At 40.4% G+C, this 26,106-nt stretch overlaps 2 protein-coding genes and 2 non-coding genes across 6 annotated transcripts in view; 2 read left to right on the plus strand and 2 right to left on the minus strand.

The window, feature by feature from the left end:
- sapcd1 (suppressor APC domain containing 1) lies at window positions 1-25,194 on the minus strand. Of its 2 annotated transcripts, XM_005915655.3 has the most exons (5): window positions 25,092-25,194; window positions 11,091-11,243; window positions 2,758-2,928; window positions 2,192-2,347; window positions 1-2,036 (listed from the first exon to the last, which is right to left on the minus strand). In XM_005915655.3, exons 1-5 carry the CDS (start codon window positions 25,179-25,181, stop codon window positions 1,947-1,949), a joined length of 660 nt encoding a protein of 219 aa, XP_005915717.1. In that variant the 5' UTR covers window positions 25,182-25,194; the 3' UTR covers window positions 1-1,946. The 2 variants fall into 2 exon arrangements, with proteins under 2 accessions (XP_005915717.1, XP_005915718.1); XM_005915656.3 differs by lacking the exons at window positions 11,091-11,243; window positions 25,092-25,194 and adding an exon at window positions 6,223-6,542 and having other exon boundaries at window positions 15-2,036.
- On the plus strand, window positions 8,656-8,738 carry trnal-cag. The gene has a single exon. It is a non-coding gene; the product is annotated as a tRNA-Leu (tRNA).
- trnal-cag lies at window positions 9,634-9,716 on the minus strand. The gene has a single exon. It is a non-coding gene; the product is annotated as a tRNA-Leu (tRNA).
- The window catches only part of cdkn1d (cyclin-dependent kinase inhibitor 1D), a 4,357-nt gene continuing 3,018 nt past the window's right edge, over window positions 24,768-26,106 (plus strand). The window contains exon 1 of one of the 2 annotated variants that reach the window (XM_005915653.3): window positions 24,768-24,925. In XM_005915653.3, coding sequence (XP_005915715.1) covers window positions 24,786-24,925 — 140 coding nt within the window. In that variant the 5' untranslated portion in view covers window positions 24,768-24,785. Of the gene's footprint in view, window positions 24,926-25,154; window positions 25,383-26,106 lie in introns of those variants that run through there. The other variant, XM_005915654.2, reaches the window with a different exon arrangement.

The raw sequence follows: 26,106 nt of genomic DNA on the forward strand, positions 1-26,106 counted from the left end.
CTTTTAATTCTGTAACCGACCACTTTAGATTGTAAGGCAATTGTACAGGTTGCCTGGTGGGACGCAACATGTCTCCAAACTGACTGCAATCACTCGCCAGATAATTTATAAATGCAAACTGATTTCGCACACACTGCAATCACTCTGAGCCAGCTACAGCGAATGAGCCCAACGGAGTGCCTATTTCATTCTGAAGTTAAGCAACCATGTCACTATTAGTAAAGGAATTTCAACATTCATACTCCAATTGGAGAGAAAGTTGGGGTTAGTATCTTGCCCAAGTAAATTTGGCATGCAGACTGGAGCAGCCAGGGATTGAACCATCAACCTTCTAATTTGTAGATGTACTTCCTGAGCTACAGCCATCCCTACTTATTGTAAATTCCAGTAAATGCAGACAGTAATAGATTCTTTTTTAAAATTACAGCTAATAACAATATTTCCATAAAAAGAATGGATTTATTTGCCAGTTTGATTTCATTGAATGCAAGCTGATTGAAACCAGACTTACTGCTCTGAAGAGAACTCACTGTGACCTGGTTCCCATCTTTGAAGTAACCACTTCAAAATACCACCTTAAACCATTTGTCCCCTCAGTGACTTCTCACAGTCCAGGCCCTGAGATGGCAAAGCAGCCCAAAACCATGATGCTCCCTCCACCGTGCTCTACAGTGGGAATGAGGCTTTGCAGCTGATGTCCCGTACCGTGTCCCCTCGAAACAGTGTTGTATATTTTTGTTTCTCCGTTTTTTAAAATTTTGTTTTGTTTTGAACAACTCTTCCAGGATTGTTTCTTGAGCTCTTCTTGTAATCTTTACAGGACACCCTCTAAAGACAGTAGCAGCAACAGTCATTTAGCTATCAGCAGTTTTTCTTAATGTGAATTGATGATCATTCTTTTGTTCACTTTTCCACCAATGTGAATCTCTGTACTTCTCATTAAGTGATCAACTACTGGTTGTAACAGATGGCTGCCCCTCCCTGAGCCTGGTTCAGTTTAAGGTTTCATCCTGTTAAAAGTAAATTTGTCTTCCCACTGTTGCCAACTGCTAACTTGTTGGGGGTTCGTGTGATTGTTGGGATTGTCTTGCTAATAATATAAATATAAATATAAAACACCTTGAGGCAACTAGTTTTGTGACTTAGTGCTATATAAATTACATTGAAATGAACGTAATTAAAACTGAGACATGGGCTAGTCTCTCAAATTTGCAAGCCTTTATTATAATGAGATTACTTTGCTTCAAGTGTCTTTTGGAGAAGTACTAAACACTATTGCTCACTTATTGCACTTACTCAGTGCATTCAGTAAAGGAAAAAAAAAATAATTAATTTGCTCATGTGGTATCAGTTTAGTCATGTTGTGTCCATCCATTTCAGAGAGTATCTCCAAACATGGAGACATTTCATTTCATAAAGAATCAATGCAGTGATCCAGGTGTATCTATTATTCAACTGTACATCTACATACAACTGAATATATTCACAGGGTCTCTTACAGTTAGAATATGATTTATTCACGTGCCCAGCAAGCACATTTACAGAAACTAGAAGGTGTTACGGTTCAAATGAAGGCATCTTTTTCTGGACTTGCAGTTGTTATTTAATATACTTTTACATTTTAATTAGACAAATAGTGCAGGAACAAATTTGTGGGAATACTTGGATGTTGACATAACCCTAAATGTATCATCAGCAGCAGAGAGCATAAAGTGGTCAAAGTTAAATGATAGTCATGAGGAATTAACAAATGCAGCACATTCAACACGTCAGTCAAGTTATTCAAAAACCTTCCAGTCAGGCTGGTTCACTGCATACAAAGCAAAGAAAAAAATAATGTATCATTTACTATCATTTATTAATTTAAATACATATTTACATGCAAATAATTGTATGATATCCAGTTAAATGTAAGTTTGGGGTGTAATACACGTGTAAGCTTATAGTCAGCAGTTCTTCAGTGCATGGAGTTGATTGAGGAGAGCGTGTTTTTCCTGTTCTAACAAGGATATTTGACAGTTCTTGTTCTTCACCTCCTGTTAAAACATGAAAAATGACAATGTTACACAAAAATCATAAGAACGCTGATGCAAAACTTATTCACGTAACTTTATTAAAAGCTCTTAAAGAAGATGTTTCAATATTTAATTAAAATGTATTTCTTCTACCTCCTTGAGGGTTGTTTCTTTACCTGAGTCAGTACTGAGTTGTGCCACCGGAGGTCACTGTCTGCCACTGCTTCAAGCAGAGAGGGGTTGCTGCTGGTCATGGCCTTGGGCTCACTCATCACAGAGCCCAGAGAACCGTTCACCCGCTGGATACGAGACCTGAGGAGGCAGGAACGAGCCTGAGGACAGGCACACAGAACTTTTAGTGGGCTTAGAAACACCCGAATGGATGCCAAGCACAAGTCTCATCTTTATGATTGGTGAGGAATGCTCTCACTAACAGATGAAAATGAAATAGATGCTTAAAATGATGTAATTACAGGAAATGTTTGTCGTTTAGGAATGAGGCTGAAGTCTTGCACAATTTTTCAGATATTGACCACTGAACTTGGACGCTGTGCATGCTAAAATTGATGGTAAGGCCCGATGCAACTTCCATCCTTCAGCCTCGACAATAAGGCAGCCAGTTGTGATTGTGTTACAATGACAAGCCTTTTCAAAGTCAGAAGGAAGTTAAGACTGTAATCATTCATCGTTATTAAACATGACAGCCTCATGTCAGTAAAATCAAAGAGGCCCTTCTCTGTACCTCTGCTCCATCTTCATTTCTGGAGACAAACCCACTTCTGCTTTCGATGCTATCCTGCCAAGCCCTGTTCTCCTCCAGCCGCTGGAGATACCAGAGCCGAGCCTTCTCCAGAATCTCCAGACCAGACCACAGAGCGTCCTTCTCCTTCTCCAGATCCTTCAACCGTTTAATCTGAAACACAAAGAAGTAAAATGAAATGGAAAACTTTGGATTTGTGCTGAGTTATATGATAGAACCAGTTTTAGTATGTCCCTGTGTACTAGGCTAACATGTTTGACCTTCAGGTTCATGTATAGAAGCATGTAAACCAGAGGCCCCGAGGCACTGTGTACCAGGCAACACTGAGCAGCAGGTGGCCTTTAGCTCTTTAGTCTATGCCCAGCGGGGTTACAGGCTCTTTAAATAGGCTGAAACAAAGACACACAGTGAGAAACATGACATGTGGCGGTGGGGCTTCATGACTTCAGACCATTAGAGTCACTGTAATCTCAACGACAGTGAGGCCGAAAACTCTATTCTCTATTTTAGAGTTAATAGTCTAAATTTATTCTGGCTCGGCTGCTGATCGTTAGTAGATTTACTGCTAACAGAAAACTGGTTACACTGATCCTTCAACAGGAAGCTGTGAAGATCGAGCTTGACATGTGGGAATGTGTCACTGGGATGACTGTAGAGTCACGCTACCCCGAATAAAGCAAAGATAGAAATGACTGAACGCAACCTGACTCAACAAACGCACTTTATACATACAACGATGCGCATCACCTTTACGTGACAATTCAACTTGTCTGAAAAACACACAGTGAGTGAGTGTGCTGTTCAAATGGAAAACAAATTTAAAAAGCTAGAAGTATTAATGAGACATGCTCTTAATCTGAATATTGCTAACATGACCTCTTAATCCATGGCTGTCAACCTTATGTTATCAGTTTGCCACATATGATTCAGTTATGATAGTTAACCAAAAATGTACATTGTGAAAACATTCAACTCTGAGAGCCTTGAGAAAAAGAGATCAGGTTCAATATTATCTACAAGTTTGTCACATTGAGTCGGCTTACTGTTATCACAAACAAACACTACATTTAAAAAAAAGAAAAGAATGGAGAAAGCATATACACCACTGGGCTGGTTAGCTGTTAGTGAGAAAACATGCACATTTGCTCTATAGTTTTCTCTGTTTTCTTGTCTCAAACGTGTTAATGTTTAAAAGAAACAATTAGACTTGCGACTATTTCTATAGGATTGTGCCGTGACCTTAACCCCTAAAAATCCACATTTTTCCAGTTAGAAAATGTAAAATTCATGAGAAGTAAAAAACGCGGATTGCGTGATATTTTATGCTAAACATACTGACATTAGCAGAATATAGTTTCCCTACCACAAGAGAACAACTGCAAAATATCATGGCAATTCCACAGTATCAAAGATGAAAGTAGTCACCGTGACCTCAGCTGCCATATATGGAAGAAAGGGTGGAGCCCTAATTTATCAAGCTAACTCTAGCTAGCTTGGTCAGAAAGCTGCATTCACAAACTGTTTGGGTGCAGGAATACGTTAATTGAGCCAATTAATGCTGAGGCTAACAAGCCAATTATACAGGCAGGTGAGTTATTAAAAAGAGAAAACTACCCACACAGGCGCAAACCCTATTTTGTACCAGGCAGTAAATATGCTTTTTAATCTCTAAACTTCAACCTTTGAACGTATGAGTCTGTGGAGATTAACTTCATTTTGGTGCCAGCCTCAAGTGGCAGCTACAGGAACTGCAGTTTTTGCCACTTTTTCAGCTCTGGAGTTTGCCCCTTGGTAGCTAGCACCTATTAAACTTCTCTCCCATGGATAAAAATATAATGGAAGCACTGTTTAAAATATAGTTTTTGTTCTTCACTTTCTTTTTAATTATCGACTGAATGGTGACTGATATCACTGCACAGATATCAGGCTGATCTTATTTTTGATGCCTGGTGTGCTTTTCTGATGGTTGTGGTGTGTTGCAGGGTACACCATCAAGACTATAGCTAACTATATACTATTTTAATAGTCAATCAATTGTTTTGTTAATTAGGTCATTTGACATGGGTGGCAGGAGGTTGTTACTTATTATTTGGCTCATAAGCGTAAACCTTTTTTTCTTAAATGTTAATAATGCAATAATAGGATAGTTTAGAAATGCTGTCATCACATATTTTATTCAGCAGAGCAGCTCCAACATTTATCTCAGCACTGTTTGCAGCACGTGCAGCAGAGTAGCATTGCAAATGAACAGAGGGTGGTGCATCATCATTATATGAATCCAAAATGTGTCTTTTCAACTAACAAAGCCATTCCCCAATGGTGTGTCGAGGCACACTTCTGTGCTGTGTGAGGCAAGTCTAGCTGTGTGCTGGAATTCAATAACAGTCAGAACTTATTACTGCTAGACAAAAAGATATGGATGAATTGTTAATCCACTGTTTTAGTACTTTGCAAGCAGTGTTTACCTGAGGCAAATCATACAAAAAAAAAAGCTTTTTGCACAGCTGCCAAAAGTTGGATGTTATTACAGCATGACACATGAAAAACCTGACTGACAGTGAGAGTAGAGAGCCCTGAGCCTGAGCCTGTCAAGTAACTTGAGTAATACTCCACCAAGCAATATAAGGAGGCACTTAGAAACCACAAAATCCTCTTCTGCAAAACTTATCCAGCTTTAAAAATGCTGAATTTTTACCATGCCTTTTTTTTGAAAGGCATGGTATTCACCAGTTGAGTTTAACACAGAACAGAATAAATGTGATAAAACCTCAGACGGCAGCAAAAATGTGCAGATATCATGTTAGGCATATTATTAAAATTGCCTTTGTCCTACAGTGCAATCAAAGAATGAACTGAGGATATCTCGTGTGACACTGAATTAGCTTTATGCAGACATGAAGACTTAAAATTGGACGTTTTTACCTCTTTAAATTTGCCTAAAAAGTTAAAAAAGTTTTTTTTGTCTGTGAGACTACACTTGTGTTTGCTGTCTGTTCAAAGATTAATGAAAAGAATTGTTTAACAATCTCAGTTCTAATCAACAGATAAGATTTCTGACATTTATGTCCCTGCACTTTAGTTGTTTGTGTTTCTTGGCACTCGTTCCTTGTAGCTTGTAGCTTGTACCGGTTGAACTTACTAGTGAAATATGCTGCCATTTAGCCTAGATAAACTTGTCTCTTTATAAGAATACTGTAAAATAATGAGTAAATGAGTCAAAATCAACACAGAAATGATGGATGTTACATTCCAGAGAAGTGGGAAAAGTCAGGTTATTGCAGGTTGGCCAAATGTACCAAACTAGTGACACTTCCCCAGAGACAGAAGAGTCCATCAAAAGCATGTTTAGTATACAACAGTTTGATCATTCATACAACTCCTAAAAAAAACAGGGAGACAAAACAGATGATGTAAGTACAGACACACAAATACCACCTCTATCCTCACCCATAGGTAGAAGCGAAGTGCGTCCACGCTGCACAGACTGGTCTTAAGCGGGATGATAACCACAGTGTAGGAGCCAGAGCTGGAGGGACGATAGGCCATGGAGAGCTGATCAGTCACTGACAGCTACTGCTACCCCATACAGCTGGGTTGACCACAAACAACAAACCATAGCTTGCCACTGGCTGACTCAGAATAATACCGCGGGGAGAGAATGAGTGTGCATGAGTGTGAGAGAGAGAGAGAGAAGGCAGGACTGGAAAAAAAAGCAGCACGATACACAGGCGCAGGCAGCATGGTGCCCCCGGGGCGAGGTGATGAAAAATTCCACATGTCACTGACTGGTTGATCGACAACCAGTGACAAAGAGAGGGAGAACCGGGTTGGAGAGGGGGTGAGACTGGCACTGCCGGATCAAATATGAGAGAAAAGACAACAAAAGGTGAAAAAGCACCCAGCAGGAAATATGAAAATGAAGCTGCGGATGGGAGATTTGAGGGGAGGATACAGGTGTGGTTACACACTTATCAGCTCCTGATATGTTTCCATCAGTGTCATAACAGCGGGGGGGCTTGTTTATCCCAAATTTACAGCAGAAGGCCAGAGGAGGAAAACAAGGCTGTGTTTCACAAACACTGGATTTTCCAACAAGATACGAAGAAGTTGTCCCTCAGCTCAAGGAAAATCATGCTAATCTGCAGCTAGGTCCAAAGGAAGGGCACGAAATCACTTTCTTGTTAGTTTCAGGTGAGCTTTCTGTCCCAACATGTTGCCTGGAATGTGACATAACCTGAGGATGAGAGATCAAGCACAGAGGTGTGGAGCACTGAATGGAGCTGCTAAACAAACTTGACTATGGCGAGTATAGTTTGGAGTTTGAGAGCAAGTACAGGAGATAGAGACTTCAGTAGGCTCAGTTTATTGACACTAACAGCATTACTATCAGCGCTCAGCTGTTCAGTTAGTCGATGGCAACACAGAAAATCAGCAACACATGTTATTCATTAGGGCCTCAGGCTAAAGTGGCTGTTATGGATCCAACAGCAGCTCTGTTGGAGAGAATTTAGTGCAACTTGTGAGGGAAAAATATATATATAGAAAATAAAATCCGCTACTGTGCGCCCTCAGATTGGTTCTACAATTAACTTCTACAACAATGTGTTAAATATATGTTATACTAGCGTTTTGCATCAAGCACAAAACTACCATCAATGAACGGACAAAGCCAAACTTTGGAGGTACCCCTCCTGTTTTGTGTGAGGGCGTTTTGTGTTCAAAAGAGAGGTCATTCATTAGCTTGTGCAGCTACGCTATGGACAAAAGTGCTCCCTTTTAAAGTGGACACGAAACACTACATGCATAAAGGCTAATTTACATCATGGATTCCTGCACGTTATACAGCATCCAGAGGATAGTCTGTGTATTCAAACCCACCTCTGGCGCTGGTGCCCTACCCTCAATTTTAAATGCATATAGACACTGAGGGTTTTCGGGAGGAGCCGTGCTGCTCTCTGGCAGGAAGCACCATGCCCTCCTGTGTTTTAAATGCACTTCTTCACTCACCCCCGTTCTGTTAACCATCAGGGCTGGGCGGCTGGGAGGAGGTGCTGGCCGTCGGATTGGGGTCTGGGATGCGGGGCCTCCCTGCTACTGCAGATAAGGAGGCGATCTGTTTTCCTCCACCCCAGAGAGAAGGGTTACATCTCCTGGGTCTGGGTACGGTTTGCCCCTCTGGGGGCAGGGGTACCCGGACCTGGGATATAGAGTATGTTTGGGGAGTGTGAATGTGTGTACAGTGTCTATTTATGTCTGTCTCCACGTCGGGTGAGTGCTGAGTATCTGTTTGTGTATATGGGGGTGGGAATGCACGTTTGTGTCTGCGTGCACCTGTTCGTCTGTGTCTATATGTCAGCTTGGGTCTTAGAATCCACCTCTCTGGGAACATCTTAAGCTCTTCGAGGTATGGAGGCCTATCTCCCCTCACCACACTCCCTGCCAGTGGCTGATGCCCTGAGAGGTCGGTGTGTTGGTGTTTCTTGGTGTCTGGGGCTGGGTGCTCATGTATGTACCGGCTCACTCCTGGTGGCCGATTGGCGGGGCCTGGCGCCTGTGGCCCGGCTGGGCCCCTTCTGGGGGGTGGGGTGCCCTCAGGCCTCTGGCCTCTGGGCCTGAGGCCCGGTCCTCTCTGGCACAGCTGGCTGCCGGCAGAGCCCGCGGGCACGTCACTGCAACCCCCTCTGGCCTCTGCTCCGTGGCTGCTGGGTGACCTCTCGTTTGGGACTTTCCTCAGCTCTTCCCAGGAGGGTGGCAGACAACAATTCTGATGGCTAAAGATCCAAACCTCTGTAACAACAGCATGATCCGAACATTTTAGATGTTCAAAATTTAGGCAGCCGTCCTAAATTTTTAACTTCACGAAACCATGACTACAGCTGTGTCAGGGTGGCCGAGCGGTCTAAGGCGCTGCGTTCAGGTCGCAGTCTCACCTGGAGGCGTGGGTTCAAATCCCACCTCTGACAGCAAGTAGCTTGTCTGACACTGTTCAAGTAAAGATGCTGGTGTTGTGTCAGGTCTAATTCCGCGTTGGTGAGTTTTGTAATAATTGACTTGTAATAGCTGACATGTACAACAAAGCAAGTCATTAATTTCATGTCACTAATATATTTACTGAAGATATATAACTGTCATGTGCACTGTGCTAACTATTTATTAAAGGCACTATGACATACTGGTAGAATCACTTTCTTTTACACAAATCTGCAAATTTGAAATCACTGGAGCAACTTTATTGTCATTCGAGCATTATTGGTAAAATCAGGGCTGACCTTCTTTTTTTATTTACATGATCTTTATACCATTAAAATGCAAGTTAACCACTAAAGCTAATATGCTTCATTTTGTTTTCCAGCCAACAGCACAATCCAATGATTTCCAGCTAATTTTCTAATGGCATTATTTTGGCACTCCCATGGTGTAATGGTTAATGCTTTGGACTTTGAATTCACTTCAAAACACATTGAGATCTGCTTTTATGAGACCAAAGTTCTAAGCACCAACCATAATATCATATCTGAAACCTCTGTAACAGCTGCATGTATTGAGGGCTTAAGATGAAACAGGAAGCTCTGTGGAATTATCTATATCACCAAAAAGCGCTGTGGAAGATATAGATGGTTGAGCAGGTTAAGGCGTAGATTCGACTGCCACTACTGCATTCAGGTGTTTTCAATGCGGGAAACTGACTTGTTCAGATGAACAGGGTACAACTATTCTTAGTGTTACTCTGACAAAATGCATTTGAGATCTAAATTTCTCATAACACAGGTCTCTTAGTTGGGCACTGTTCAACCCTGCATAGTGACTGGTTTTGTAATGATGAACAGCATCTTCATCTGCTACATGCGAGAAACTTGCTGTCAGAAGTGGGATTTGAACCCACGTCTCCATAGGAGACTGCAACCTGAACACAGCGCCTTAAACCGCTCTGCCATCCTGACACAATAGCCCATGAGATTTGGCAAAATGATAAATACCTTTGCTGGTTCATCTTACTCTGGAAGACCTGACAAAGTCACACCTTTCACAAAGTCACACAATTCAGACAGACATTTGTAAAAAACTGAGAAAAACCTCAGAAGTTAGCCTCCGGTTTACAGTTTTCTTCAGTCTTTGTGGTCTGCCTCATGAATGTAAAATTGCTTGTGTAGCCAAACAGAATTCCTGCAGTTTGATTTCCATCAGTGTCCTGAGTTTGTCATTGTTTATGTGATTATCACAAATCCATGAATGTTTTATTGTTTATCTGACAGTGCATAAACAAAATGATCACACACACACGTCCTTCTGCTAATTAAGAAAATCTCATATCAGTAGTTATTTGCTTTGCCATTACTTCCATTATTGATGGACACTACTCTAATGTGATGACGTTAAAAGCTCTGTGAGTGAGGCTGCTTCTTGCCAGGTGTGGTGGTGTGTGCCTGTAATACAAGCTACCAGGAGACTGAGGCTAGAGGATAGTTTGAGCTCAGGACCTCTGAGCTGCAGCAGTATATCAGGTATCCTCGCTCAGCATGGATATGGTGCACCTGTGGGCCCTGGTACCACCAGGTCATCTAAGGAGGCCTGCACCGGCAGACAGAGCAGGTGAAAGTAGGATCAAGCTCATGAATAGATGCTGAAGATCAGCCTGAGCAATGCAGAAGAAGCAAGTCTTTATGCACTACTGATTCACACAATGTTTTGTGTTCTCAGTGCATGAAGCATTAAAAACCCACAATTATTCCCAGTGCTATCCATTTAGGATCTGCGTTTCCCATCAGCTTTCTTACAACTTATGTGTGAGAAATAAATCCATGTTTACAAATTTCTTAAATACTGAATGAAATATATTGTGAAATGCTTCGTCACAGGAGCAGGATTTGAACCCACGCCTCCAAGGGAGAAGGCAACCAGAACACAGAGCTTTTGCTCAGCTACTGAACACTGATTACAAAGATGCTTGAGCACGCTTTTATCTGTCAATATATCATAATATACAATTGAATTATCTCGAATGCATAACCCTAAACTGAATGGAATCTGACTTATGTATTTAAACTTGAGGTCAAATAGCCTTAGAAACAAATAGCAACTCAAACATGCACACACATGCATTCCTGATGAACTATTTCCTGCAAGACCTAAATGCAACGCCTTAGACCGTTCAGTCATCTTGACTCCAGGTGGTGTGCAATTAGTTATGATGGTAAGCCAAGACAAAAATACTACCCACTTATTCCACCTCCTCACTGAAGGCACACCTGAATAAGCACAACACATAGCCGCTGGTAATACAAAAATGCACTGAAAACAAGAGGAAAAGAAACAACCTTTGTGGTAGTTACGGGTTCAGGGTCTGCCATCACCATCTTTCTTATGAAGCTGCCAACAAGGTTGGGATGCAGGAGCTGGTGTGTCTTCAATGAAGCTGTCCCCACCCAGCAGTGCAGCTTCCAGTAAATTTGTATCATTGTAGTCTGCAACTATAACACACACAAATACACACGGGGCAGAAATATTGATGAATATAAACAAGTATAAAATGTAATATAAAAGAATAGATCACAACACAGAGAGGTGTAAGAAAATTTGCATTTACTTCTGAAGAGAACTCTGGACTCTGTATAAGGTGGCTGGAAGAAGACCTGCACAGTACAAAAATTATAAAATACTGGTGTGTGCTAGTTCTACTTCTCAGCCTCCGAGCAGACACACCTGTGGTATCGGTTTAAAAATCCTATGTTGCCTCATTTTGAAGTTATTGTATTTACAGGATTTTCAGAAAACTTGACTTCTGACGTTGAGATCACTGAGATTTGAAATTTTTAGTAGATATACTTATGATATTAATTTGAAGCTCCTACGTCACCGTGTTGTCGCGTTATCGAGAAACTTAGATGTCAATACCGATCGCCCGACCGCCCACCAGGGTGATGACGATACCCTGTCAGCCTTTAAAATTTGAGGGGTAAAAACAAACAAGCAACACAATTTAAGTCATTAAACTCATTAAAGATGTATGCTACACACCCTGAACCCCCCCACACTATCATGACATTCATGTCCGTGATGACTGCATTTGAATTTCTGACCACAAGTGTATGTCTTTGTGCAGTTTTGTTTCTTTCTTTTTGAAATACTTTGGTGAAAAGGACTGTTTGCTGTTGCGCTGCTGTATAACCTAAACAAACTTGCTGTGGGTGAGGTGTAACAGAGATAACCCCTGAGAGTGATACCATAGTAATATTTTAGCTGGAGTTCTGATGCTAATCAAACAATATCAAATTATTATTAGGATTCTAAGGTCTCACAATCTCTGATAATCGAGGACCAATATTTATAAAAAAGAAGCTCAGAAAAAAACAAAACACAACAAACCATAAAACCTCTTTTAAGCTGTTACTGTAGGCTGCTGGGAGACTGGCTATCACATTCAGTACATACTGTGTTTTGATTATTCAGTGGGTGCGGTTAAGCCTCTTTTGGCACTGTACTGACAGGGAGGTCCATCAACATGTGTTGATGGACCTCCCTGTCGGTACAGTGCCCACCCATTGGTCCCACCCACTACATTATCACAGCGCTGTACAGTAAAGAGTATCACAGAGTATCATGACCTGGGTCATAGATAACACATTGATCTGAGCCATGCCAGCTTAAATGCACTTAAGTTAGGAGTTTGGGTCAAATGCAAAGAAATGCACTGGTATTTAATTTTTGCAATACAGTAGAATAGCAGGACTTGTTCATCTTGTCATGGTCAGGTCACTCACCTGAGACTTCATACCCCTTCAATTGCTCATTAGTGCAATCACATAACAGCAACTCAATTTATTACATGACTTGAACAAACAGAATGGGGATGAAAGGTCACTTAAGTGAGTATTTCAGAAAACTGAAAATACGTTTTTGGTGTCAGAGGTCACAGGAAAACTGCCCGACTGCTTCAAACTAACAGGAAAAAAGTAACTCAAATAAGCATTCCTAACAACAGGTTATGCAGAAGAGCATCTCTGCATCTGTGTGTAGTTTTCTGTGGGCTGCAGCAATAGAAGAGCATACTCCTGTCAGGGTAAAAACAGAAAACGGGGACAAAACTGGACAACAGAAAATTAGAAAAATGCTTTCTAATATTCTCCATTCCGTTTCCCTTTTTCCCCACAGCCTACTTGAAGTGTGATATAGGTTATGAACCGTAGAGGGAGCTATAAGTCCAAACTGCCTGCTGAAGAATACAAACTGTTAAAAGCTGACATTTTGTATTATATTCTCATAAGTCTGTGCCGCAGTAACTTCAACAAAACACCAGATGGAGCAACACAATTAAGTGCCAACTGAGAGACTTCCTCAAAAGTATGTCAGCTATTTTCAACCTTTCCTCACCCCCATTTTTTTAATGGGGATGTTTTCTTTCATGAGGAACAACATCTTCAAAGTATAGCTATGAAAAACCGACTGAACCACTTTTCTTCTCCCAAACGATGCAAATTTAGACAGAAAAGAGGACCAGATAAGGACCCAGAAAAGCAATTTCAAAATATTTATATATAAATATTACATTTATTTATATTCCTTTATATAGAAAAGTTACATTACAGAGGGAGGATTGTGTGTTCCATCATAAGACCTGTGAGTCTTGCCAAAATGAAGCCTAAAGCTTCATGAGCTCATGATATCCTGAGCAATAGATGGCCTGTTTTTTTGTACACAGCATATATGGTCATAAGTAAGACAACATACGATCACAAAGGTTTCCACTGTGGGCTCCCCTGAGGAGTGAATTCACCACATTTATTACACAAACAGTGCAAATTTATTCACACAAGCTGCAACTTTTCTGCCGCTCCTGTTTCCCCCCAGTCATGGTATAATACTTCACAATATGTGCATACATGTTTGTAGGTTATTCATATTTAGTCTGAAGTTTCTAGCACACACACAGACAATTTTATACACAAACACACAAACACAACAGTAACTCACTTCCTCTTAAAGTGAATCTTTTTAGTCACTACTACTACTTTGTGGCTGAGAGTGGGCCCCTGGTTGCTTCCTGTCTTGCTCTCTCACATACACACTTTCTCGCACACATATTTGCTCCCTCGCTGTCACTCCTGTGTTTCATGAATACTTATAGAACTGTTTGCAACAAAAAAAGAAGAAGAAGAAGCAGCTAACACGGACAGGCCACGGCCCCTCTATATAGCGATGTGAAACAGTCATGAAGAGTCACTGTCAAGCGGAATGGACACATTATTCCTCGCCAAAGAAGCTGGACGCTCCCTTCGCCTCTGCAGTCCAATATCCAGTGCGGACTACTCTGGGCTCACTGTTCCAGATCATAGTTTTGTGGAATCTTAAACATATTTTCCCCCCAACCCACTTCAACACACACGCACACTTAAAACCAGTGATGAAAAAAATGACATGTCTTTGCAGTCTCTCAAGGGAGCTCATTACAGACTGGCTCCTCCTTGTCCTAAGAACCAAATATAAGCAATGGATAGGAATGGAACAAACAAGTGGTTTGAGAGGAAACTCAATCCTGAATATGATGTGTTCATGCCAAAAATAATATTGCGCGATGAGTTGCAGGAAGTGTGCTTATACATGTACAATATATTGGCTGTAATCTGACCTATTAAGGCCTCATGGATGTAGTTTAGGGATAGCGCACCTACAGCCAGCACTTTTTCTCAGACATTGAGCTTCTTTTTTTTTATCAGAGACTAGATAGTGTCATTACCTTTACTCTTGGAACTAGGTGAGTTTATCCAACATTGCTCAGGCCCACGAAACTTTAAATGAAAGTCAAGAATTAAAGCTGTCAAAGATACCAAATGTGTCAAACTACACTTTTTTTTAACAGCACATCTCAAATGTTGTTGCCCAATCGATGTACTTTACACCATAAGCCACATTCCCCCTGATTCACACACACACACACACACACACACATACACACACTGTAGTTGGCGCCTGAATTGTGCACATACAGTACTTTCTTTATCATGAACACACATTGAGGGTTGTTTATTTCAAGGAGGGTGTTTGAGGCCTTACGGACTTTTCTGTGTCAGAACTTAATGTAGAAAAAGATGCTTTATGGATGTTTAGATCATCACACTGTTTGTTCAGTTTGTTTGCAATATTATCTGCAGTTTGTGCAGTATAATGTAGCAGAGCAGCAAATGGTGAAGTTATTAATGGGTTTGTATAATACTTTGCCAGAAAGGTAAAAAAATAGCACCATCATTTCCCCTTTACAATATTACTCTAAGATAAAGTATTTATTTACATGTAGACTTACTGGCGACTACGTTAGGTAAACCTGTGAAAATGCTCACAGCGTATGTCGTCGACCAAATTTCAACGCTGGAACTTAATGCATTTAATGGTTAAGACGGCCAGCTGAAGTTCAAGGAAGAGCGATTAAAGTGACTTTGAATGTAAAATGCTTGTTGGTGCCAGACAATCTGGTCTGATTATTTCAGAAACTGCTGATCTGCTAGGATTTTTCCATACAACTATTTCTCGGGTTTATAAGAGATCTAAAAAGCAACACAAAATATGAAAATATTCAATAAGTGCCTGTTTTGTGTGTTAAAATGCCTTGTTAGTGCCAGTGGTCAGCAGATAATAGTTAGACTGGTTCAAGGGACGAGGATAGAGAGATTAACTCGAACATGTGTGCTGTCAGGAAAAACTCAAAGCAAGCTACAGCAGCAGAAGACAAGAGAAACTGAGACTACAACTTTCTTAACCTCACCAGTTGGACAACAGAAGATGGTAAACCCAGCATCTGTTGCAGCACAAATGGAGACGTCAACCTAAATGTGAAAGCATGGATCTGTCCTGCACTGTAGCAAAGAACCTTTGCTACAAAGAATTAAGGTTCTGAAACCAAAAGGAGGTTCCAACCCAGGACTAGTGGTGATTAAGAGATTTATTACACCATAAAAACAAGAAAACACAAGTACTTCAGGAAGCTCTTTAAAAACTTGTTTAAAACTACAAACTGAAAAACTGGACTTTTTTCAGAAATTAATCGGGCATAACATTAAACCTAAACCACATTTGTCTGTTCAGGGAAGTAACAGCTTTGGATTCTTATTAAAAAATAAAAATATGCTTTTTTATATTTGTTTTTATTATTTTAGCATTAAAATATTATTTCAAGTCAAACATTTGTGTGACAAACAGTGAGGCGAAGGATTTCAGTGATTGACATACGACCTGGTAGTAAACACATTTGAGGGTACCCAACACAACTTTTGCAAGAAGCCATCCGTCAGCTTCAAAGTCACGAACGATGAGCAAAGTGCTTGCAGTATAGATGCAGCTTTGGACTACAAAACGCCAAGATAAACAGTGTATTACAATATAAAGAGACACAAAGGATGAAAATCATTTTAAAAATCACATTTCCAAGCCTAGAACCACTTTTTAAAATCTCATATTAAGAGATATTGATCAACAAAAGGTGCAACACATCTTATCATTTACTCTATCTAATACAATGTATATGCAGAAAGGTTCATACAGGCTTTAGAGGTTGTTCCTAAGCAACCCAGCTGGCCTGCTTACCATGAATACCCTGTGGCCCCAAATCGAGGATTTTTAATACAGACTCCTGCTGCCCCCTTAAAACCCAAAGGCCTTTTCTTTTTTCCCCCAGAGATGGACATCTTAAACATTAATCGTCATATCATCTGCTCACAAAGCAAGAATCCGACTCACACATAGGTTTGATGGTGCTTTTCGTACTTAATTTTACAACTTTTTTGCCCCTTCTGTTTTCCCCCAGTCATGGTATAATACTTCGCTTTAAACTGAGCCATAAAAACAGGACTCAACAGGTTTCCATTGAAGAGATAAAGATGCCAGTTCACTCTTCCATGCAGATTTCTGATGTGATCGTCTCCGGTGAAAAAAATAAAAAAAAACTTTCTGTGAAACAATGAGATTAATCACATCAGCAAAGATTTGTGCCTAATTTGTCACGGCAGCATTGAGATTATTGGTTGCAGGCAAGGTTAACATGCACGCACGCACACACACACACACACACACACACACAAGCACACACAATCTTTCTCTCTTTTCGGCAAGTCATTAGCTCACCCCCTACCCCCCCAACTCATTCGTCCTCTCAGCCAGCCTGTCACGCACACTTTATCGAAGCTCACGAACATAATCCATACCCTCTCCTCTTCCCTTTCTCTCTCTCTTTTTTGCACTATTGTCACGCTCACAACCCAACCCAGTTCCACACGAGCACAGTCAGATGGAAACCAGATGTTCACCAGATGTAGATAAGGGCAAAAGCACAACAGCTGAAGCACCTATTTTAGCTCAGCTGCAGGGAGGAGAAGCAGACAGCCCTCCTGGACTTATGAATGGCACATAAAATATAGCTTCACTTAAGTTTCTTAGTATATTCCATGCAGTTATTCACCATGCAGTCACATTAAGCCTATATGCATTTGCAATGATTCAAATTTTGCTTTGGTTTTATTTAATGTTTCATATTGCCTTGCAGTGACTTTTGCTCTAGTTTTGACATTGAATTAACCTCAGTAAGACCAAAACAAGTTCCTCACACACACACACACACACACACACACACACACACACACACACACACACACACACACACAGAGGCAGAGATAAAAACAAAGGATCGATTTACAGCAGCCTCGCTCCGCCCTTCAGCCTTCCTCCTCCCTCTCCCCCTCCCCACGCCCACAAATACACTCTGCAGAAACAATATTTCAGAAAGCACCGCCTCAGAGAACAGGCTGTTCTTGAAAGAACAAGTAGTACTTTAAGTGTACAGATAAAATGCAAAGTGGGAACACGCTGAGTGCACACTCAGGAAATGGTGCATGAGACACCGCAAGTCTGAAAAAATAAATCTTAGAGTCTCCTGTCTGTATCTTTTCCCCCCAACGCTAGCCCCTCGAGGAGCCCCCAAAACAAACAAAGTCAGGGTCTCTTTGGGCAAATTTCATCTTAGAGCCATTCACCGTGACAACCAAGTATCCCCCCCAGTGAGCAGCTCTAACTAGCTGCCACCCCAAACCCTCGGTCTCTCCAGACCCAAAGCAAACTCTCTCAGACTCGCTCTTTCAACATAGCACATATATGAAAATAGTATATGACTGACTCCCCCACTCTCTGTGACAACCCCACCTGTGGCCTCCACAAGTGGAAACTCCCATGGAAACTCCTCACATATTTTTCACTCACAAAGTTTTTTCTTTTCTTTTCTTTTCTTTTCTTTCCCTTTTATTTTTTTTACAGCACTAATGTCCTGATTTGATTTTAACTCCACCATTGGCTTTGAAGGTGTGCCACCATTCAATATTAATGTCCTGCTAAGAACTGATTTTATGGTTTGCAGAACAAAAACATGCAAGTTAAGGTGAAAACCAGGCAAATAAAGAATTTTAGATGCTAAATATAGCAGGGCTGAATACTAAGGGAATTACAGTCATAAACAAAGTTGTAAAAACTGCAGTTTTTACAACTTTGTGTCACTTAAGCCTTTGTAGGCTCCAATGATAAACTGCTAAACTTTACAGCATTAAAACAAGTGTTTAAAACTTGGTAGAAAATCAGTTTGGGTTTCTGTGAATAGCCGCCCCCCCCCTCCATAAGCACTCTGAATGAGGTGATTTTTTTTCACATTCACCTGGAATAATTGCATTAGAGGCGTGGCAGGTCTGACAGGTGGATCTCACCGAGTAGGCTCGGCCTCATCCACTTGCCAGTAAACTGGACCCTTTTACTCTCTGTGCTACTGGACATTTTAAAAGGATTTTTTTTTTTTAACTTCCTGTGTCGTAAAACGCATCCAAGAAGTTTTTGCATTAACTATTAGTCTAAAATGGTTTTCAGTCTCGACCACTTTCCTGCTAAATGTATGGGCTAAGTAGCTCATTTTGGTTTAAAGCGAATAAAACATTAAGTCTATTTTGTAACAACTGGTCACACTATATTTCAAAAAGGACAATTATCTGTGCTATGGTCATAGGCTAGTCCTTAGCAAATAAGCAAGCTGGTTTCAAAATCAAATCATTTAGTGAAATCATTTAGGTTGTGCTTTAATTAACAGATTCTAATGAGTTAGCTAACCTAAAAATATTATTATGTTAATTAACAAACAAAGTTTGTTATATTTATTTTTGACGTCTTTATGCTAAGCTAAGCTAACAAGGAAATAACTTCAGTTAGTAGTCAGTTGGTAAGGATAAATGAGCTTCTCATGAACCTCACACCAAGACAGAAAAGAAGTATTCTCAAAATTTTTAGCTTATCACTGAACAGCTTCACAGTCACTGTATGTCGGTGTGTAATTTTGATGTGCAGTAAAAAGTAACCACAATGATCTTCCAAAATATGTAGCTTTGTTCTCTAAACACAATAACTTTTCACCACCACCATATTACCTGTAATTCACCAGCCCGTCCTTACTGGAGCTGGCTTGTTATTATTATTATTTTACTTTATGTAACATATGCACGGTTGAGGCCTACAGGTATCTTTGCTGCTTGTACAGCTTGTATGTTGGTGTAGATCCTTATCTGTTGCATGAACGTTTGTGTGTACACATTTGCACATGCACTTGTGAGCACACAAAAAAGCGTATATGCCCCGTAGGAAAACCGCTTAAAAGTCAAATGATTGTAGACTGTGTCATCGTACTGTTGAACTGTACAATTAAATTTAGATTTAGATCCATTTTCAAAACAACATTCAGTAAAGCACTGATTATTTCTCAAGCAGGCCCAAATCCTCTTTGATACAGATGATACTAATGTTACATAGACTTTTAATTGTTATATGCATGGTGATGTAGGAGCAGACATACAGGGTACATACAGATATATATGTACATGTCTATGCTACAATCATTATAGTCAAATTTTATTTCCGAAAAACAAAAATATTAATATAAATGCTTGATTACCATCATATTGCACAGGGGGTAGTTTCCTCATATACTCTACAAACGAGCTGTCTGGAGGTTAGCTTCTAGCTTATGGACATAAATGCAAACAAATGCAAGGCTGTAAGCAGGCAGCTGTGAAGCCTTATGTCAGTGATGTAACATGCAGACCAACTTCCCGTAATTCGCTGCCATTCCTCTACTTCTTGTGCAATTAAGTGTCTCTTTTTCTCCTTGCCTGCATTTTGTTGTGGTATGCTAGGAAATAATGACTGATGTAAACAATCTCCTGTCTGTGGTAAGCCTCTTCTCAGCGCTTGCTTCCGGAGCTGAAGGGTAGAAGGATGTGGAAACCCCCGCACTGCACCTGTGAACCAACAACTTCCTCTCACCAGTTTTTCTGTCCTCCTTATCTCTATGAAAGCATCCCCCTTCAATACAGACGCTTCCTGCTCAAACGAGACTGGCGTACGGTACGTGCCGTACGTTCTTTTGGTGTTTTCCTCAGAGCATCTTCAGCACCAAAGCTTCAACGCTGGAAAATTATCTCTAGACACGCACCTTTCTGAAACCTCAATCTCATCCGGAATGAAACCAAACTGCATTTTAAGTTCTGCATGGCACAATATTTGGTAGTTAAAGCAGTACTTAAAATGATGAAGGCACAAAGGAACATGAGCCTAACCTCAGTGTGTATTGTAACACCTTCCTACATATGCTATATGTCAGCACGGGGAATAATGTGAGCAACAGTATTTAATTGATAATTTAATGTGATTTTGTGGTTTCGTGAAACTCAGTATTATTGTCAATATTATCAGATAAATGTGAAGGAGGTGTATTATAGGGTTCCTAGTGGACTCTCTGTTGGTTCCTTTGTTTGTGCACTGAATCAGTAACATTATAATAAAAAAAGGCTGTATTCTTCTCTTTTTTGCAATCACAAGGCTCACCATGACAGTTTCCAGTCTTCTGACCAAGTCACATTGTACTATGATGACTGTTGTTTTACTAAGAGTGCTAATATATTCAATGGGCACTGACCGTGGAGCCGTTACAATGGGCTTAATGACTGCATATGCAACTGCAAAATAAAGCACAGGATTAAGAATGGGAAAAGGGGGCGGGCGCACCAAAACACACACACACAGGACTGTAGACAACAAGAAGAGGATTAGGAATTAAATGTGGAACAATAAGCTGACTGTAAATACAGGTCACAGAGCTGACAAAACAGTGAGGGATCATGCTGCTGAGGACTCATTGTCTGCTGCTGAGTCCTCAAATATTACAGTGTATAAAAAGGCCACCTCACACACAGATTAGTAGGGCATTAGGGAAGTGGGCCACAACCCTGACTGACTAGTGTTAAAATAAACGAGACCTAAAACAATGAATCATTAAAAAAAGAAACACTGTATCTTTCCATTAATGTGACAAAGATGCTTGGCTGAGGGGACACTCGGTCCCCTCATGTAAGTATTCATGCGACAGATATTTTTCAGTGCCAACCTTCTCCAGAAACGTGAAACGTAACCGTAACCTGACACTTTCTGGATGCTCTATGGAGCATGAAAGAAAGGCAGTTACTATGAAATGTATTGTTTTAACTTGTAGATCTATCTCTCCACCTAACTTTACACACTGGATAACAGTTATTTCTTGTACAAATGGAAGAATTACATATGTGTAAACCAGACACTCAGGGTATAATTAACAGGAAATGGAGAGCCTTTTCTTCAATGGTACAATATTTTTGCCTTAAAGTGAGGCAGTTTAGCATAGGAGTCAATGTGATTGCTGTGAATGCGTTTCAAGGCAGGGTCAAGTCGCCATTTAAAGACCTTCACTTCATGACACTGCAGCACTGGATGATGGTGCTGGGCTGGTACAAGCACAAGGCAGGCTAAGGCCAGGATGATACTTTCTGGGTTGGAGCAGGGTCTGAATGAAGTAAATTGAAGTAAAGTATATGAAGTAAACCAATTGCACATGCACCCCAGGCTTCAGACTTCAAAGGAGTATAACAGGAATGACTGCTTGCCTGTCGGGTCTCCAGCTCTCTCTGTCCGCCACAGAGTATAATCGAGGCCTTAAGGAGGTTTTGTGGTCGCCACACTGGTTGTGTCGCGAGCTATCTGTGACATCACCACAGCACGATTCATATCTTCACTGTGAGCGCATCAGATGGGATGCAGTATTCTGCTGAATGACAGGTCTCACCACAGAAACAAAACCTGTGTATCAGTACACGAGTGGAGAAAGTAGACCCCGGAAGAAAACATGGAGGTTTGTTTCTGTTTTCCATGGAAAGTGTCATCTTTTCAAGCTGTTACAGCATCTTCCTGTACATAATCTGGCAATCGCTGAGCTTCTGTACTGATATGCCATTGTATGTCTACGCAATAGAACAAAAAAAGGTACACAAATTGGTCGTTTCTTTTCTCTTTTGGTGTGTGCCACTCTTCGTGAGGATGATAGCAATCTAATGGACCCTTTAAAGTTGCATTCACACTGGAAACGATTCACTCGTTACCGCATTATTGACCAGAAGAGCTCATAAACCTCTGTCTACATCTCTGACTGAAGGAGGGAAAGCATTACTTGTGTCAGACTTGAATAACTCATTGTGCTAAACAGTTTAAAAATAGTCCGTGTATGTGTTTGCAAATCCTTGAATAACCTTTGGGAGTGAGGGCCGTTGGCTGGCTAACAGGCCCCTTGGATGACTTCTATATTATGTCACTGATAAGCAATAAAACAGTAAATTTTTTGCCCATGTGAAGAGGCACTGCAGTAATAGGAAACGGGAGAGTACAACAGGAAAGAACAATAATATTTTTTAAGTTAAGGGAACAAATGATGTGTCAGAATAGGTGTCAGAAAGATAAAAGAAGCAAAAGGGATGCAAAAATACCACCAGTGCTCACTGACACTAAAAACTAAAAACGAAAATAGAAATAAAAGGAAGGCAGGCAGGAAATAGTGACGACAGTGATGATTTAAATGAATTTAGACTGTAGATGTCTGCGTGTTACAAGTCTATTGATGGATGTAACTAATTTCTCGAACAAGAGCCACACTGAAGGGGTCCCTGAACATCACTAAAATTACATCATATATAGACAAGTGGGAGGTATTCAAGTATAAAGTAAAAAGAAAACACTTGTATGGCAAGAAAGGGGTGGGGGCTCCAAATGAACTGCTCCGTGGTTTATTTGTAGTGTGAATGTGAAGCAACTCAACTACCACCTTTCCATAGCATTTTTTGCTTTACCTTTCCATAGCATTTTTTGCTTTGCATTCTGGGATGCGGCAGGGTACCATAGATGTGCAAAGGTCATTACAGTCTAGTAACTGGCTGTGAAATTAATGTAAATTTTCCATGTTCTCCAGTACTCCAGAACACAGCACCGTCATTACTCTATTTACTTTTGTTGCTTCACCAGACACGTGTGGCCAAAACAGGCTGAACATCTTCACAAGGTTTGAAATTGCGCATTTTGGTTCACTTGGAATTCCCTTGGCTTTTTTTCTGTGTGAAAAGAAATCAAACCACTGGGAAAAAAGCATAAATTGAACTAAAGTAAAAGAACTATTTAAAAAAAACATGACTGTTAGGTCGTGTAAAACCACCCTAACCTGCACATTCTGTGGAAGGAACCTGAAGGGAGTTAAATGTAATAGATTTTAAAACTGGCAGAAACAATGTAATAAAACTGTGATATGGCACATAGTCTCAGACTATTTTTTTAACAGGGCTGGTACACGCTTTATCTTGAAACGTGACTGCGGTGTTGGCAAATCATCTCTAAAGATAACACCGGTCTCTAAATCTTTGGACATTATTTTACAATCTGAACTTCACCACCTAAAAGAAATCATTGGGATCAATAGATACATACCCGGCAAGAGAAACCCGATGCTTTACAAGAGCTGGATGGATAGAAATATAACTATTACACTCAGAAACATGATTATGCTGAAAGGCTAACTTTGTATATTTCAATTTACTCCAACTTTTTGCTTCATGTTTATTTAGGGTGAAAAATCAGCTTTTGTGACTAGATACAAATGTAGGTGTTACTTTTTGTCATATACTGGATTCTGTTTACCATTATTTAAATCTCCTATCCAAACCACAACCAGTGGATTAGTAAAAACACTCTTATTTCCCCAAAACTAATGAATGGTTTTGATCCATCCAGTGATTTCTTCAACTGTAAAATTTGATTTTGAGTGCAATTAATGTGTTTTGTATGAAGGTGTTATTGAAACAACGGAACATCTCTTTGTTTTTGCACTCATGTTCAGTTGTTCTGGAAACAATTTATTGAATGGTACCAACAACAACAGCAACATAGTATTATGTTTACTCCTATAATACATTATAACACCAAACAACCCAACAATGGGTCTACTGTTTGGTGTCCTCCTCGTTAATGGTTTACTCATTGAACCAAAGGTCTTTACTCACAAGGACAAAGTTTATCCAAGCTCCACGCACCCTGACTCAACTTTGTATCAAGTCCCAAAAGATAGAGAGTTATGCACGTTTTACATAAACAGATATATGATTTAATGTATTAAACACCTTATTAATTTGGTCAGCAGACAAATTGTCAATGAAAACATCATGTGTGATGGCATGCAGTACAATGTCACGTCGTTTTTTCGGCGCTGCAATTGCACAAGATTAAATCTAATTAATTTTCTTCAGGGTCAGAAAGCATCAAGTACATTATGTTATTTTCAGTATTTATGATAATAAGTTGGTCAAGAGGTCAAGGGGAGAAGTAGCAATTGAGTTAAAAAACAAGTTCCTCTTTTACTAAATGCATTGAATCCTGTGAAGTAAGTTCAGGTGATTTATTTTTATTTTATTCCCTACTTGGTTGGAAATTTGTATTCAACTGGAAAAATGTAGGGCAAGTCCAAATGAGTCTGTCTGTCCAGCCCTGTCACGTTGCAGCTCAACGTGACTCGAGGATACGGGCACGTTGCCAAAATAAAACGTGATGCAAGCAAACACGGGAACTGTGTGTCACATTTGAGAGACGGAAAAGGGGAAATGGCGGCCACTGCCAAAATATTTGACCTACTTCTGAGCGCCGAGAGGGAGAAGCGAAACACAGCGCGGGGAGAGCGAAGAGGGAACAGGTTTGGGAAGAGAGCTGCGAGGAATTTCACATTTTCGCAAACATATCAGAGGTAAGAAGTTTGTCTTTATTAAAATGTGATACATTTTTATTAATCTATTTCCTGTAGCACGTTTATAGGTGTAGGTGTTTTTTGTTTGCATTTTTTTTGTTCCCAAAAGAAGTGCAACGTGCTTCATATTTTAATCGCGCTAATAAACTATTATATCGTTACTAACCTCCTGGCTGCGCTCCAGCAACCTTGTTTTGGTGGCGACCACGTGACCGACTTCTCGCGTAAGGACGTCCCCTGTCTCTTCGCAGTCCATAACAAACAAGTCGCGGATAAGGGGACAGGACCGACCCACCCGTGGGTAGTGTTTGAGTGAAACTTTGCAGCGTGACAGTGTTTATGTCCGCGAGGGCTGTCACACAGCAACACCGTTAATTCCTCAAACCGGTGCGACAAAATAGCTGGAGCAGTCAAAGCGACACTTTTACCGGACTATTCTGAGATACTGACGCCTATGGTAAGATAAAAATAATAATGTTTATAATACTAGTATTAATATTGCTGGTGGTCATTATAGACATATATAGGCTAGTTTTTATTTTTCCTTTTCTTAATAAGACGCTAGCTTTGTTTTAATCTTTCTTTGAAGCTAACAGAGTTTGCTCGCCTCACTGCTTAAATGTAAGCGTTCTGTATGCTTTCGTAAGAAAAAATAGTGCGTGTGTGTTGTTTTATGTAGCAAGGGCGAAGAGACTAGAAAAGACATGAGGCTGTTTGTGTGTCGCATCTCATTGACCCACATCCTCGTTTAATGTAACTGCGTCACGAACTCTGGCTGCTCCCTTGTTAACCCGCAAAACCTTAAAAAATAACACCCACCGCTGTGCGTTTATCCGCAGTTTAATGCCAGTGTTATAGTGCTGCAAAGGAAATAAATGCATTTTAAAGTGGAGGGATATATATTTATTTATGTTTAGTTTGAGGAGTGGAGGATTTTTTTTCCCTCGGGGACACCGAGCATAGTAGAAACCTGACTACCAGCACACCGCGCCCACTTCATTTTCGACGCAAACAACTTTCTCTCAGGGAGCGCGGTCCTCTTACTGAACACAAAAACTGTTATGTGCCCGTTTTTTAAATGTTTTTGTACGGCAATGTGAGTTAAAATAGGTCATTGAAGTTATAAATATGTAATACGCACTCACTTAGGAAAGTGTTTGAATTGTTGTGGTTTGGGACAT

The sequence above is a fragment of the Haplochromis burtoni genome, unplaced genomic scaffold (assembly GCF_018398535.1).
Source record: "Haplochromis burtoni strain Fernald_Lab_line unplaced genomic scaffold, NCSU_Asbu1 Contig_14, whole genome shotgun sequence".
NCBI lineage: Eukaryota > Metazoa > Chordata > Actinopteri > Cichliformes > Cichlidae > Haplochromis > Haplochromis burtoni.